Source organism: Maniola hyperantus, chromosome 26, assembly GCF_902806685.2.
Source record: "Maniola hyperantus chromosome 26, iAphHyp1.2, whole genome shotgun sequence".
NCBI classification, from domain to species: domain Eukaryota; kingdom Metazoa; phylum Arthropoda; class Insecta; order Lepidoptera; family Nymphalidae; genus Maniola; species Maniola hyperantus.
Genome location: NC_048561.1, coordinates 2,321,449 through 2,338,902, shown reverse-complemented (window position 1 = coordinate 2,338,902; position 17,454 = coordinate 2,321,449). Strand labels below are relative to the sequence as shown.

Below are 17,454 nucleotides of genomic sequence, written 5' to 3'. Positions count from 1 at the left end.
GTAATATTAATATTATTATTTAATAATAATTATTTTATGTATTATTTTTAAATATAACTAACTATATAATACTAACAATATTATTTAACATGAATTATGTAAGTTTTTTTTTGTAAAGTCTTTCATATAAGTTTGAACATTGTCTAATGGTAGGGTAAGCAGTGCTTTTATGCCTCTATTACCTGCACGCCACTGCCTACGTCTACTCGAATTCAGCTGTCTAAGTGAAATGTTTAGAGCAAAATAAGCTCTCGCACGTAGTGATACATCATAAACTAGCCTGCACGCACTTGACCACAAACGTGCCGATATCGTAATTTTTTTTTGGAGCAAAATATCCTTTTGTCGCGTAGTGATACGGCATAAACTAGCGTGCCGCGAGCCAGGCTTAGACTAAGCGAGAAGGTCAACGACTTCTTTGTTGTTGACCTTCTTTGACCGCGCGCAGCGACAACCACTGAGCCACGGAGTGCGAAGTACCTCTTACTATTGGTTCGAGGTATCTTTCGAGTTCTGTTTTTCTCGATTGGAAATGTTCCAATCGAGAAATTTTTGATTATAAATTTTTTTTAAATTCATAAATCGATTGTAATACTTTGACTTAATCATTTCACTTCGGGAAAATAACCATCAAAATTTCAGCGTGTATACTGTTTCCAATAGCTCTAAGTATGTTGCAATGGTATATGATCGTTCATTGATTTTTAAGCAGCATGTTCAGATTTTTTTGTAGATATGCTTTTAATATTTTCAAATCATTCGCCAACGGTATTATAGTAATTTTGTTCCATTTCTTTTTATTCAGGTCTGTCGCAGCCTGGCTGGAAATGTCAAATTTCCAATTGGAGTCTATTAGCTGAATCAATGTTTTTAGGCCTGCTTCTACTTCACCTGTGTGGACTTCGGTATAGGGGCCTTGCTTCTTCAATGCCATCATTATTGCCAAATTACAGCACTGCTTAATACTGGTACCTATATTCATGGCAAATGTTGGAGAGTAAAATCTGTCTTTCTCAGAGTCAAATTTACCAACAATTTTAGTACCTGCCACAAAATCATCGTAGTGTTCCGGTTTAAGCGCGTCGAAGAAATTGTTCAATTGTTGGTTTACCTTTTTTTAGTTCAATCAATAGCTTTGCCATTTCTCGCATTTTTCGGGATACAACATTCACAAAGTGCTTTTCTCTGTGAGTCTTTAAGTATTGCGAGGCATATGCACAGATCAGCACGTCAGACTTCGCAACAAGTGATATCTTATCAGCTCTCATTCTAGGAAATATCAAATTTGACAGTTAAATTTATATTGATTCAGGACATTATTTACTAATTTAATATTTTTTTGTTCCTAAACCATCTTTTAACTTAGTTGTAGTGACAATTTGTATTTCATTAAAATACCTGTTCAACACTTTTGAGGGATATATGTACAAGCCACTGTTTATCGTTCTCGTATTCTTTTTTGTGAAATGTACTGATTTTCTATTGCAATCTTCTTTGTCAATTAATTGGCTTCGAAACGTTTTGCATGTTTTACATACATATTTCAAGCATTTTTTAAGACCTAACCACACACGTAACTTCTCTACTGCAGACCTTCATTGGTATCATAGAGTTATCAAAATTATTATTTAATAATGCTTCTCTAATATGTATTTCCTGAGAAGGATCTACATCAGAGACTTTATTATCTGATTCTTCACATTCTTTTAAGAGAAAGTCTAGGGTTTGAAAATATTACGCCATATCATCTTCGCAGTTTGTTTTTACTGACCACAGTCAGTACACAACACAACAAACAAGAACAAACATTATAAAGCAGCAGAGTTTTATAAGCGCCTTCAAAATTAATACAATTTGGCGACACATTTCGCACCCCTAGACTCCAAAAATAAACTGAATACCGGTTAGAAAATTCAAACGAACAAAATGTCAAGTGACCATATGAGGCCTATAAAATCAAAGGCAGCTAAATGCCATAATGTCGTAAAATGAGTTAACTATGGTGCCATCTAGTTTAGTTAGTTGGACACGCTTTAGTGTTTTAATTTTACTAACAAATGCAGCTAAATCCCTAGCAAATTCAGTTCAAAAATCGATACTGGCATCAAAGATAGCTACATGCCAACCAGTAAGAATCAAATACAGCTTAGAGTTACGCCTGCCAATCAGAGAGCAAGATTTCGGAAAAACAACATGGCTGCCCCATACAATTCATGCGAATGTCGTCCAGTTTTTAGTTTAGTTTTTTTTTATTCTTGTGTTTCCATTGAATTACGCGACAATTCTTTTACTATTATTCGTATTTGGATACCCATGGAGGTTCCTGTAACAAGAGCAAGTGCTGGCAAGGCTCGTAAAAGAACAAGAAACCCCGAGAGTTGGAAAGCTAATATTGCTAAGAAAAAAAGGTTAGTGATGTGCCTACACGTTTTTTAAGTTCCAAATACCAACTATTAGTATATCATGATAATACTGCAATAAAAAAATACGCCTAAACATTTTAAAAATCTATTTTTAACCGACTTCTAAAAAGGAGGTGGTTCTCAATTCGCTCCGTTTTTTTTAATGTATGTACACTTGATTTTTTCGAGGTCTCTGGGCCGATTTGAATCAACAGCCCAGGAGTTTCCGTGGTGGTCCCATAAAAATTTCTGAAACGAACTCCTCAATCCTGATGCTGCAGGGTTAGGTTAGGTTAGTTAGTTTTTAATATTCTCATAGCCCAAGAGCCAAGCAAACTCTTTTAGTTTATGTTGGCGCACGGTCCGACAAGAAACGAAGACGGCCGACGACGCACAAAGGCGCGGGCGGCGGCCATTAGACATTAGACGGATCGAAGAGACGTGATCAAGTGATTCAACACATTGCATATATACGGACTAATTTTTGATATAAATCTTCTTTTTGCATACGTTTTTTACCTATAAGTTTACATTAATAATCGCCAGTGATTTCAACAAACAAATAAACTATTGTAAAAGTAAAAATTAAAGACATTGACAGCTTAATATCAGTGTTTTGTGCTCAAAATAAATACATCGAACAGTTTACAATAAATATTATTGTCCTTGGTGATGAATGCCCAACATTTGAAATCACTGCCCTCGTCGCCGAGTTTGGCCAACGGAAAATTGAAACGTTACAAAGACACCATACTCTCTTAAACTATAGCATTTTTTCTAATGTTCAGGTACATGCCAAAGAAAGCACCCGAACGAATAATCTGCTCACATAAAAATAAACATCTATTATGTATCGCAGCTTCTTTCTTTGCGATTGGGTTTACATGTTGTAGTTGCGTCCCACGCTTCAGCCTAGCACACGGATTTTTTTTAGATCTTTTTTAATTTGAAAATGGCAATAGTGCCCTACCACTTTTCAACCCCCACTACCTACCCCCACTCCTACCACAGCTCGCACCACTCGAACGGCCGGCTCGTCATTACGTGTTTCCGCGCCGAAGCCTACGCACGTCACAGAAACGAAATGTTTTATCATCGTTCTGAACATGGGGAAGAAGAGGAAAAATGAGGACCCGGAAGAAAGAATTAGGAGAAAAATAAGGAGGCTAAATGAAAAACTCAAAAAACATCAAAGAATAATTTATTCAGACGACGAGGACACAAATCGTAAGTAGAATTTATTTTGTTAAAACTTATTAATTTCTCGATGCGAACAACTATCAAATTATACATATTATTGTATAATTACCTGGGTTGTATCCATCAATTTTACCACACCGATGCGTAATTGCCAAAATCTGGGCTCTTACCATCAAAATAAAAATAAATTGCGAATAGCTAAATTCGGGGATATTTCAATTTTAAAAGCTTTAAAGAACATTTCGTTCTTTCAGATACTCATGATGAATATAGTGACAATGCCTCTCTACCTGTGGAACCAGCACATGAAGTAGAAGTCAGGCCCTGCTGTTCACAGGACCCGGTTCCTGAAATCATATCACTCGAAGGTACACCTGTAGATGCGGACGCATGTACAGAGTCGCAACCAGCCGAAGAAGCTGACCTTGATGCCGACGTCTTACAATTATTAGGCGAGGCACCAGAACCATAAACGGCACTGGGAAAAGCAATACGTAAAGATTTGGCAGCCAGATGGCTCGATATTGTTAAAAAAAGGTTTAAGTAAAGAAACCAAGGAACAACTAGCAAAAGATTATCTGATACTAGAAAATTGTGAGTTATTAGTAGCTCCTATCTTAAACCCAGAGGCTAAAGCAGCCCTAACGGAACCATTTGTAAAACGAGATTCATCCCTGATGTACAGGCAGAAACAACTTGGTAATACTTTAGGTGCCTTAGCTCCAGCATTAGAAATCATAATATCTAAAGGTTTCGACCAAGAGTTAAGGCAGAAGTTGTTAAAACCGTTGAACGATGCCTGCCGAATCCTATGTGATATGTATCACAACGAAACAAAAATAAGGAAGAAATTTGTAGTGTCGTCAATAAGCAATGGATTGAAAGATTAAACTCAAATACTGACAAATATACGCAAAGAATGTCTTAGTTTTACTATTTAGAAGTTCTAGTTAAGCATGTTGAGTTAGCCTGTAAGTGAGTATACATTCATAGTCCTAAGTTTATATAAGTCGTCATAATTAGTTTTCTTTGTATACCGTTGGCTTCCTATTAAATAAAATAAATAAATATTTATTTGGCGATATGTCGGAAAAAATTAAGAATGCAAAAAACGTCCAGAAATCCAGCGAAGCACTCAAACCGACTCAAAAGATACCAAATTACACAAAAAATTACGTAAAACAAAATCGAAAAAACTTCAGATCCCTGCACCAAAAAGTAGTGGGCAAACAGGATGCAGGGAAGAGTCAGCCAGCTCCGCGCCAGTACCAGCAGCAGAGCAGCCGGGCCGCTCCGCGCCGAACGGCCCACGAACGCTCGCCGCCGCCGCCGCCGTCACCGCCGCGCCGCAGGCCCGCCCACAGCCGCCGCTAGTGCACAACGAGGTATCGTACGCAGGACGTTTACGTTTTTTCTCACAAGAATGTTCTTGTATTACAAATGATCCAATTGTCCTATCATGGATCGAAGGCTACACTATTCCTTTTTTAAGCACACCCATCCAAAATAGCAATTCCAGTGTTTGTCCCAAATCACCTCAAGAATCTTTAGATTGTCAAAAATCATTAAATAAATTACTCGAAATAGGAGCGATTCGTAAATGCACGAATGACACTTCTCAGTTTTTATCTAGTATATTTTTAGTACCTAAGCCTAATGGAGAAAAAAGATTTATCTTAAACCTTAAAAATCTAAACAAATTCATTAAAACTAACCATTTTAAGATGGAGGATTATCGCACTGCATCAAAATTAATTACACCAAATTGTTACATGTATCGATCTAAAAACCGCATATTTTTTAATTAACATAACTATATCGCAACGTAAATATTTACGTTTTAAACAGTTTTACGTTTGTGTACAGCACCTTACGTTTTTACAAAATTGCTTAAACCTGTGATAGAATATTTACGAAATAAAGATCTAATATCTGTAATATATCTTGATGATATATTGTGTTTCGGAAAATCATTTAATGAATGCGAAGAGAATGTCAATTATACAATGAAACTGCTGAAATATCTAGGGTTTGTAATTAACATGGAAAAAAGCTCATTGACTCCAAGACAACAATGCAAATTCTTAGGTTTCATGTATGATTCAAAAAAACTTAAACTTCCTGATGATAAGAAAATAAAGATTAAAAAATATTTGAAAAAATATTCACACGTTCGAACATGCAAACTTCGCGATTTCGCTAGATTGATTGGACTGTTAATTTCAGCTTGCCCTACAGTCCAATATTCGTGGGTATACACAAAAATGTTCGAACGTCACAAGTACCTTTGTTTACTAAATACCCCGAGTTACGACCAAAATATTCACCTCCCTATCAATTTAAAAAAGGACTTTGATTGGTGGTTAATTAATATCAGCAGTGCATTTTCACCTTATAAATTAAATCAATTTGATTACGAAATATTTTAGGACGCATGCTTAACTGGATGGGGTGCTTTTTATAATAATAGTGTAGCATCCGGTCATTGGAAAGAAGACGAATCTTGTTTACATATAAACGAGTTGGAATTAAAAGCGGCTTTCCTAGCTTTGAAGGTATTTGCAAAAGATTTTCATAACGTAGACATCCTTTTAAGGATTGATAACACAACAGCTATTTGCTGCATTAATCGTATGGGAGCGTTTAGTACCCTCATTTAAATAAAATAATCAGGGAGATCTGGCAATGTATTTGCATCTTACATTAATACTAAAGATAATTTCGAAGCTGATATTTTGTCAAGAAAATCTTTCCAGGACACTGAATGGGAGTTAGCAGACTATGCTTTTAAAAAGTTGACTCGAGTGTTTGGCAGTTTTAAAATAGATTTGTTTGCGAGTCGTAATGCAAAATGTGAAACTTATATCACATGAAAAATCGATCCAGATGCATGGACCGTTGATGCCTTTGCAGTGTCCTGGAAACATTTCTACTTTTATGCGTTTCCACCATTCATTTTAATTTTAAAAATGTTAAGAAAAATAATAACTAATAAGACAGAAGGAGTAGTTGTTGTACCATATTGGCCATCTCAGCCCTGGTTTCCTTTATTTAAAAGATTGGTCTGCTCACCGTGTATATACTTTGATCCTGACGTTAATCTTTTAACATCGCCTTTCAGAAAACCTCATCATCTTCACAAGACACTCCGCTTAGTTGCCGATGTTGAAGATGTCAATACCAGCCAGAACTGTTGAGGTTATGATTAATTCACTTTCTGACAATACGATACTTGTATTAGGCCCTGGTTAGAATTTTGTAGACAAAATGATTATGATTATAGTGATACAAATGTTATTGATTGTGATTTTAGACTTTCTTACGAAAGTATTTGATAAGGGTGCTAAATATGGAACTATAAATTCGTACAAATCTGCCTTGTCATTGTTATTTCCTAATTTGTTAGATGATTATTGAATTAAGAAATTTATTTTATATATTTTAAAAATGTTCAAGTTTAACAATGACTGATATTATGAATTTTTACAGTTCGTTTTATTCCTCAAATAAACGGAGTGAACAAGATGCTTTGATACTGAAGTGCTGTAGAACGCAAAAGGTAAAAAGAAGGCGTCCTACCAAAAGCATAAGATTGGGTAGAGATTTTAATATAAAGTATAGCGTTTTTAGAGCTCGCAATGATTGTGTTCCTGTTTGCCAAAAAGCGTTCCTGAATATTCTTGGCATAACAAAATATCGTGTAGAGTATGCTTTGAAACATTTATTTTATACAGGGGAAATTGCCAGGAAAAGACGAGGCGGTAATCGTAAGATAAATAAATTTAAAGAGCAGAAGGAGTCCATTATACATTATAATATTATATATCACTTTTCAATAGTGTGACCAATGAATGATTGCCTCCGAACATAACGTTGGCACCATCAGATGCAAATCCTAACATGTTGGATTGGTAAGGTATGCCTTTCTCGGTAAAATATTCAATTATTTTACTATGTAATGCTGTTGCCGTCCCATCTTCGACAGGTATCAGTGTCAGGAATCTATCTTCGACTTGAAAATCTGAGTTTACAGTCCTAACGACGAGTGCCAAATGTTTGATAGTAGATTTATCTGTGGTTTCGTCAACAAGTGTTGTAAAGTTATTTTTTTGTAGCTTCTCTACTAGATTTTCTTCCGCTGTTCCTCCTGTTACATTTACAATAATCGCTCTAGCTTTTGTTCTACTCATCGATAGTTCCTCTGCAATTTTTGAATCTGAACACACTGCGCATATTAATTTTATCAAATGAGAAGCAATATTGAAAGAGAGGTTGTGCTCAGCAATAAAACAAGCCACTTCACTTCGCCTTTTTTCGCTGCTTGTTTCGAATCTAGTGATTTCGAAGTCAAAGATAGCATAGATGTTAATGTTGGTTGTTTTACTAATTTTTTGCAGTTGTTGAGATGTTTTATAGATCTTTTATGACGCAGCAGCTCATGAATCCCACATTTTCTGTCACAATTACAAGCGGAACAGAAAAAAATGGTATTACTATTTCATGCCGCGAATCGATGAGCTGCTTCAGGCTACCAGGACCGGATGTGTCATGAGTACTTTGGATTTAAGATCAGGATATTGGCAAGTTTCGGTGGCTGAGAAGGATAGAGATAAGACTGCCTTCGTCACGCCTTTCGGCACTTTTCGCTTTAAGCGCATGCCTTTTGGCCTAAAGAATGCGCCAGCAAGTTTCCAACGCCTTATAGATAAATTACGTTGTAGCTCGGCACTTAAAGACGTTACGGTCCTCGCGTATCTGGATGATCTCTTGGTGATCTCGAAGGATTTTCCTAGTCACATGGAAGATCTACGCGCCGTCTTCAGACAACTTCAAAAGTTTAATCTGCGTGCCAACCGTGAGAAATGTGTTTTTGCGCGTGACTCTGTTAAATATCTGGGCCATGTAATAACCCAAGAAGGTGTTTCCACTGATGAAGATAAAGTTCGCGCTATTCTGGACATGAAGCCTCCCACTTCTCTGAAACATCTCGGAACCTTCGTTCAGACTTGCTCGTGGTTTAGAAAATTTATACCTGGATTTGCTAAGGTTTCAGAGCCTCTGACTAGATTAACAAGGAAAAATCAAACATGGCATTGGGGAGATGAGCAAACAAATGAATGCACTTCACTACTTTTTTACATTTTTTTAATTAACATTTACACAAGCACAACAAACGTACATCGGAGCAAAAATAATAAAAATATCTATGAACAAAAGTGTTAACGCCGGTCGCGACGCTCTCAAGACACAAGTTTTTTTATCTGAATGGCGCCGCCCGCTCCACCCAATCACAGCGGCGGAGATGGCGTCTCCTTTTTAGGCGCGAGATTTAAATCTTAAACTAGATACCGCTGAGGGAGCCTCTTTCGCCTATTACTACGTGCTACAGCGAAATGATACTACAAAGTACGAACTTTCACCACTTGTTAAACGAAATGAGAAATGACTGAGAGAAACCGGTTTTACCATAGAGTAAACTTGTCTAAGCGTTTCACGCAATAAGACCATAGAGTAAAGAATAAGACAAGTGCAGCACTGCTATCCTTGTTCCACTTATCAAACTACACAATAGCTGTTTTACTGTAGGTATGTCAAAAGGATTGCGTCAGTAAACGGGGAATCCCAAGTTAGTACTTTCATAGGAATACCCTATGCCGCAACAGTCCCACTATTGATTTCAAATTCACAATTGTAAAAAGGCGCGTGACCGACAGATACAAAAACTATCTTCATTGCTTGCTCTAAAACGTTATTCCGGTTTGACATGTTGGTAACCTTTTGCGATTTGGGTTTTTTTTACAGTTCGAAATTCGGATACATCACTTAAAAACAGTAGAAATACGAACTAAAACAGAAAACAGGGATGTCAAGGCAAAAACAGTAAATCTACTGTTAAAACAGTAGGGTTGGCAACACACGGCCTGAGACAAGTTCTAGGTGTCGTTTACCAATCTCAAGAAGTGCCTGGCTGTGTCTAGCCTCCAATTGCGCCAGCCGACGATCATAACCAGCCCGCTGTTTTTCTTTCTCGGCGATGTGCCTGTTACGAGAGTCAGCCAGGCGCAGTATCATTTCATGTAGACCATGTAGGCCACTGATTACATTTTCCCGAATGTCCCTATGTAGGTTTAGACTCTCCTCCAGCCTGGTCTTAGTTTTTTGGAGTAGAGTGTTTGCAAGGCGGGTCATATCATGCAGCGCCCCTCCTCCAGCAGCCCATAAATCGGACATGAAGGATTCGTCCTTCACTTCTTCCGGCTCATCTGCCTGCCGGATGCTATTCTCCAGCCCCGCCGCCGCCGCAGCCCTAAGGTGCGCTCTGATACGCAGCAGGGAGGACTCCGACCGCGGCTTGGCCGGGGACTGCCCCGGTTCTGCTAATGGCGCGGGGGTAGAGGTCGCCCTCGCTGCCCCCGCGAGTCCTTATGTTTTCAGTTTGCGGTGAGCTGATCACACTCGCAAACTACTATTTATAAATAAACGTCTAACATACTATTTGTAAATAAAACTATTTGAAAATCACGTACCTTTGTTGTTGAGTGTTGTATTGTTGTATCTGAGATACGCAGGGTTAAATATTTATTTTTATTTTTTATTTCATTTCTCCAAGAACAGCTCACAGAATTACACACTCAAAATTATACAAAACTAGCGGAACAAAACTGGTCTATAAACGAATCTAACTAATTTTGGGAGGCAGTTTGAACGCCTGTGAATGTTAAAATCTGTTCAAAATATGTCGATGCCAAAGTTCTTTTATACTAGTATTTTTCTCTCAAAGTGTTCCAGATTATGTCATAATTAACTGCTACTGGTTGTATACCCGAGCAGATAATTAAGGCTTTGTCTTCTTTCACTAACAAGTCCCCTTTTCTTCTGGTAGGTCCAATTTTAACTAAATAAGTCCTTAATTGATTTAATTCCACTAATATCGTATCTAATTGCTCTAATTTCATATAGTAATTTTATAAGTTCACACTTAGGTAACCGATGCAGTTCTCAGAAAAAAAGGTCACAGTACATTCCATTGTCACGTAGGTACACTGTTCACAAACACTGGGTGGTTCCTCGAAACGTCGGGGGCGGGCGGTCTCCGGGGCCTCGTTACAACATGCATATGACCTGCATTCATCTTGTTAGATCCAATGTTAGGTTAGGGGTATCCGGTGCCGGTGCTAGGTATTTTGAGCCGGAGTTTGTCTCCCCCAGTCTTTATCTTAAAGCCTAGCCGGCAGGCAGAAGCCGGGTCCGTAGCTAGGGAAGATGAGACTGAAGAATTGAAAACTGATCGATTTAGTCGAGATGTAGCGTTTTTATAGGTCCACATACTGCGGATTGACAAGTTATTATTGGTGTCAATTTCGAAATAGTAATTCATCAATATGCGGCTTAGGCTAGGGTTGTAACAATCTCTCTGCGTAGGATATTAATTGTTTTTGTTGACATATTTTATAGAAATACCACATAATAGCCATCACAATTATTGTCAACACCACTATTACCAAATTATCACTCAGTTCCAGTTCTGAATAAAGGCGACTAGCGCTGGCCTCGCCATTGGCGTTTTGCGCCACAACGATGGTCTCTTCTTTTGCCTTGGAATATTTCTTCCCCATTTTCCACCTTCACAGCTTCTTCTCAAGTCCTTAGGGCAGGGTCGCCATGTGGTGATTGGAGTTGGTGGTGATAAAAATAAAACGTCTGATCATGTTGAGCGTAAGCCGTGTAATAAAAAGAATGCATTAAAAAAATATATATTTTATTTCAGACTGGTGGCGCCACCTGTTAGTACCTTTGGATAAACATAATTTGACAAGGTGTTCATGATTATTTTATCTACCTACCCTCCATTTTCCCCTTCGTGCACTTTTGCCTATGTTCGTGGTGTCAAATACAACGCCACGACGCCAGTATGTTCTGCGTGCTCCGCGAGACGCCCCGTTGACAATTGAGTCGCGTCCTCGTGTTCATACAACCCAATAAGGAAGGTGAATCTGTGTACGCCGCTGTTCGTCTGAAGATACGCCCCGAAGTGTCCCGTGAAGTGAATTGTGCATGTGGGAGATACTCCTGAGTGCTTGTGCTGAGCCTGTTCCTGCCGGCAGACCGTCGAGGTTAGTGCACGAATCCTTTGTCCTTCATTTGCCCCTTTTCACCTGTGTGGACACCTTCTAAATTCTAAACAACTCGCATACAGTCCACTCCAGCTCTCGCTGTCGAAGGTGGACAGTGGCCCACGAATTTACACCACAGACAGTAACCGTCCATAACCAATTTGAAATTAAATTAAAGTAGGTAGCATTCATTATTAAATATGGCGATTTTTTTTTTGGTAATTTAAGGTGGTAATATTTTACCGTTTTTAATATTAAATTATTACTATTATACAATCTTGACTTGATTAATACAATGTAATGTGCAACTTTAGCAGTTTTGGGGCAAGCTGGTGTTACACCGAGCTTACGGTTGGAGACATACAAAATGTCTAAAAAAGACAACATTTAAAAAAAACCCTGCATGCTCGCGGACCACTGCAGTGGTCCGCGCGCCCGAGCAATATACTTGTTTATTTATAGAGATAGCTGAGCTGTTTACCATACTTTCCTCAGATTTTTCTTTCGGAAATGCAATTTCATGAAATTCAAATTCAAAAGTCATATAGCATTTCGCTTCCATCCATTTCACAGTTCGAACCTCTGATATTGTGTGGTCAGGGAACGAGACAAAATAGATTTCAAAGCAGATTCAAAATGATGGCAGGTAGGATTTTTATTTGTAGGACTGTGTTGTCTAATAACTCCAAATAATTTTTAAGTGGATCTTGGTTAGGCTGTCTAAGATTTATATATTTGAGTTTTTAGGACTATTTTCCAATATCCTGAAGAGATGTTATGGTAGTAATATACTACTATTAACACATCTAACATTTTTCGACCTTAATTGACTGTCAGATTTTAAAAACTGAAGACTTTTCAATTTTCTTTTATGTTCAATCCATAGCCTATGATGAAAGCTGTCTTCTCTCACATTTTCTCTACGACCCTATTTAATATCTTTGGACCGGACGGCCCATTGGTACAATCAAAAAGTCCATCCAAATCTTCAATGACTTCAGCATTCTAAAATTTCCTTACTGTTTTACTGATGGTTGACACTTTCGGAAAGCATGCGTATAACTGAACAAACTGTCCTTCTAAGTAGTTGTGCAGCTAATTTAACTCTCATTTTTGAACGGTGTATAAGTAAAACCATCTTGGAAGCTATATTATTATGCTATTTATTCAATTTTTTTACTAAGTACTTTAACAATCACATGTTTGGATGGCGGAGTGCGCTAAGAGAGGTTATAATATTGAACGAGTGACATTTCTTGATTGACGTGTCTGAATGACACTATGGTCTGTGTTGCCACCGTCAAACCCCAAATCAGCACCTTTGGCGTGAACAAACGGAATTTAGGATATAATATTTGCTTTGGTAATTTTTTGGAAATGAACTGTACTGGTATTTTTTACTTCTACTTCAAATAAATGTGACATTTGCGCTTTTTTATTGTCCATCATCATTACACCAGCTTGTAGAAAATTATTTCTGAATACATAATATGGAACATCATAAATAATGAAGACTTTCTCATTGTCTACCAAGAAACAATTTGAATCCCTGGGATTACCGCTGAAGTGTTTCAGCAAATTCAAAGCTCCAACATTTGTTGGGCCCTGATCACATACATTTGCAATAACAGTATGTCCAGCAGTTCTTACTGTCCGAATAACATTTTTTTTGTAATTACTGCCAACTGCTGTCTTGTAATAGTAGGTACCCTTGGCCAAGTAATGCCCAATTGGTTGCTTAAACTTTTGTTGTACTCCTTGAACCAAAATACTAATGCGTGGTCCGCTAAAATAATAATAATAGTCATTTATTTGAAGGTAATTTGTACACCCATATCAAACAAAATAAAATACAAATACATATCCATAATGTGTTTTCGTTTTCGTTCTCAACGAAATAACATCTCTTTTGCCACCATCAATCTCGACATCCGTATAATTACGGGCGTCAATTTGCGCTATACTTACTTCATCTTAGATGTCTATTTTATTTTTATTATTTATTTTTTGACAAATATCACAAATTCATTTATTATAATTTGTCCCGCCACAGTCTTTAACTTCAGCCACACGTCAAAGATAACATTATGAGTTATGACTCCCACGGAATTTTTACAACACTGTGCAACGAAAAACACGTCCGATCCGCGCGACGCGAGCGGAGAATTTCTATGATCTCTGCTCTGCCATCTTCTCCTCCAATTGCTCCATATCCATCAATTTTATCAGAAGCAACATTATAAATTAGTCGTTTCTTAAGTGCTATTGCATCAAACATAATTACACATATTTTGTTTCTTTATTTTTTATTTTCTCCTGCCTTTTTTAAGGGTAGAATATATTTCTCATTCAAAAACACCGTTGACATTAGGCGTGATGTAGCATTCATAAAAAATAGTTTTTATGAAGAAAAACAACCTTCACAAGTATATGAAGAAACTGTGTATATGTAGAAAATACTCATAGTGATAACTTAGAATCAAAGCCTAGTATAATTACAGTATGAGAAGAAAACTTGTGTGATTGGGGTGTTAAAATATAGGTAGTGTAATATGTACGAATTGACAGTTTAAACGTAGCATGTTCATATTAGCTGTAACATAAAAATGCAACTCCTCAATATATCAAAGTAGGTTGCCTGCACATCGGATTGAAAGAGAGGTGATGCAAAATTATGTAGGTTAGGTAGTTAAGCAATAAGATTTAAACAATAGTATGTAAGATTTATTTATTGTTATTGTTAGTCCATAAGAGAGAGTAGATCATAAGCCGGCTCTCAATAAACATCTTCCACCGTTGCCGCATTTAATTATTACCATACGGCCACAACATATCTCATGGCGACCCTTGCCAGTCGGTGCATGCCTAATCTAAGTGCGTGCACCGGCTGGGCACCGATCAAGATGAAGACTACACAATTTTCTAAAGAATATCAAGATTCAAGACTCAATTAGAACAAAAAGAAGAAAATAATTCCACGTCCTGTATTACAAATCAAGAAACACTAACATCAAGAAATAAGTTCAAAAATTGAATCCATAATGAACAGAAGACATCTCAAGCTTCATTGATCGGCCCAGCATCATCGTGCGTCCAGGGTTATCCCGGCCACAACTAGGAGGTGTCCAGGGTATTCCCGGCCCAGTTCGAGGAGTCCAGGGTTTTCCCGGCCCACCAAGAAGAAAGAAGAGGCGCAGACTCCAGACCTCCAGACCTGTAGACCAAAACCAGTCCTGATGACGACGGCGACTACACGGCGGTCACGAAATTGACTATTGAAATGCGTCGCTAACAGTTAAAGTAAGTGCAATTTATCTCTCGTAATGGGCAAATAGGTAAAATATGTAGCAATTATAATTTTTTTTTTCTTTTGGGTAGATAATTTAATTTTGTACGTAGGTTAGGTGAATATTGGTTTTTTAATAATAAATAATACTTGCTCCACTATCTACTAATAAGTTCCATTCGTACTTTATTTGTAAGATTTTATATAGTGTGTAGGATAGTTTAAACTAATAATAGATAATAATTAATAAATGAATAAGTAGGTACTTACTTCTTTCGTAAATATTCGGTGTTAAAATCGAACTATAATAATTCAGAGAATTATAACGGTGTCATCGCGTGGTCAACGACACACGCGTACCCGAACATTTTGTATTGTTATACGAGACAATGGTTTTGCTCGAGATGCAATTTGCAAATACAAGGAAATGAATATGAAATAAGGAGAATTTTTCCCCTACAGACGTTTTTCGTCTAGTTTCGCGCTAGTTTTGACGATATAAGACTATACCCGGCTTTGACAAATTAGGACTCTGCAAACCAAAGGCTTGATCACCCTTCGGCTGTAGAAGTGCTATAGGTATAAAATATACAATATTTATTTTGGGATTGAGACATACTGACGTAGGAAGATGATTGTTATTTATTTGTTTGGACGCGATGTTTTGCGCATATTTAGTACCTCCTCATTCAACTATATATATGTCTAGACTCTTGATCATTATCTACCGCGCTGGTGTTAGTGAAAGACCTAGAATTATTAATGAAAAGTTGAATGTTATTTAAATACTTATTGAAAGAAATAAGTTTGATGAAGACTATAAGTCTTATGAAAAATGCTTGCAAGCATGTTATGTTAAATATTTATTAGGAGAGTACGCGCCGCGTTTGTTGATTTGTTTATTTATTTGTATTATGTGAAGAAGTAACTTGAAAGGAAGATGAAGACTAGGAGAGATTTATTTTGACTGTCCAGGAAATATGAATACCTGAGATGTTTACTTAATAATAGGTATTATTATGGGTTATAGAATAGAAACCTTATATTTACCGTCTTACGACGATGCTATACGACAGCTGTATACTTATGATGACGACGATTTGATAGGTCAAAGAATCTTTTGAAGTCGATTTGTGAAATCGATACCTCAACTTATACATATCTAATACCTATGATGCTATTTTGAGATTATTTTATTATGATGAGATTTTTCGAAACTTTTGTAAAAGTTAAATCCTTGACTGTGCACTTAATAGATTACGATTTTTATATTTATATAAGTAAGGTTAAAAGTATGCCCATACGAAGTAAGAGATAAGATAAATTGCACTTTAAGCACAGGAAGTAACTAAAAAAAATGTTTCCTTACATAATTTAATTTTATTTAGCATTAGATTTTATTTTTGTGATTGTCATCATCTTTTCTTCTGATTCGATGTAGCGTCTAACATTTTTTTTCTTTTAAGGGGAGGGGTAACCGCATACATTTTCAGGGGAGTTGTAATATGTACGAATTGACAGTTTAAACGTAGCATGTTCATATTAGCTGTAACATAAAAATGCAACTCCTCAATATATCAAAGTAGGTTGCCTGCACATCGGATTGAAAGAGAGGTGATGCAAAATTATGTAGGTTAGGTAGTTAAGCAATAAGATTTAAACAATAGTATGTAAGATTTATTTATTGTTATTGTTAGTCCATAAGAGAGAGTAGATCATAAGCCGGCTCTCAATAAACATCTTCCACCGTTGCCGCATTTAATTATTACCATACGGCCACAACATATCTCAGTAGCTTAATCCGTATAGTCTATGATCTTTCCTCCTTGTTAGAGACAATGCATACTACTTTATACTCAACGTCCTTTTTTTCTTTTTTTTCGATCCAACATGGAAGCTGCACAGTTCTAAATTAAATATATCTTTGATTAAAATTAAATACATCTAGCACCGATAGTAGTGTTTTCATTTCAAATCCTAATATCTACAAGATCGAGTGTGCCGCAATAAGATATCCGAACCCGTCTTGGACCCTGAAGAAATTTCTTTAGAGATCCGAAAGGAGGACCCATCCAATTATTCAGCGCCGAGGAGCTGCGAGCTGCTGCAGGAAAAAGCGTAGCAAACATATATTAGTTCAGGTTGCCAGGAAACCGGGGCACCTTAAGGGCCCATACGTTAGACTCCTTAAGGACTCAGCAGCCGCTCTCCAGGAGATGGTGGATGCTCTGGCATCTAGAACTGAAGCCGAGGAAACCCGACGACTTAGAATTGACAATGGCCGCTTACGCCAAGAGGTGGAAAACCTCAAGGCGGAGTTGCAGGCCCACCGTAGAGAATTTAATGAAATGATGACGTCCATGGCGGCGGCGAACACCTCGTCCGTTCCCACCTTAAGCGAGAAACTCATCGAGGACTTAAAGGCCTCCATTGCCACCTCAGTCAGCGTCAT

At 37.3% G+C, this 17,454-nt stretch overlaps 1 protein-coding gene, 1 long non-coding RNA gene and 1 pseudogene across 2 annotated transcripts in view; 1 reads left to right on the top strand and 2 right to left on the bottom strand.

Annotated features, from left to right (window-relative positions):
- The window catches only part of LOC138404205 (uncharacterized), a 162,193-nt gene that overhangs the window by 66,625 nt on the left and 78,114 nt on the right, over positions 1-17,454 (bottom strand). The gene's annotated exons all lie outside the window — the stretch shown is intronic.
- Positions 865-10,675, top strand: LOC138404193 (uncharacterized). The gene is made up of 3 exons (XM_069507607.1): positions 865-3,629; positions 3,857-4,987; positions 6,724-10,675. The coding sequence occupies exons 1-2, from the start codon at positions 3,509-3,511 to the stop codon at positions 4,072-4,074; spliced, it is 339 nt and encodes a 112-aa protein (XP_069363708.1). The 5' UTR covers positions 865-3,508; the 3' UTR covers positions 4,075-4,987; positions 6,724-10,675.
- Positions 12,251-17,454, bottom strand: LOC138404112 (uncharacterized; annotated as a pseudogene).

Bases quoted from the DNA above. Each gene is read 5' to 3' on its own strand.
- LOC138404193 (XM_069507607.1), top strand. From the start codon at position 3,509: ATGGGGAAGAAGAGGAAAAATGAGGACCCGGAAGAAAGAATTAGGAGA. The intron at 3,630-3,856 runs GTAAGTAGAATT...TCGTTCTTTCAG, and splicing joins AGACGACGAGGACACAAATC to ATACTCATGATGAATATAGT.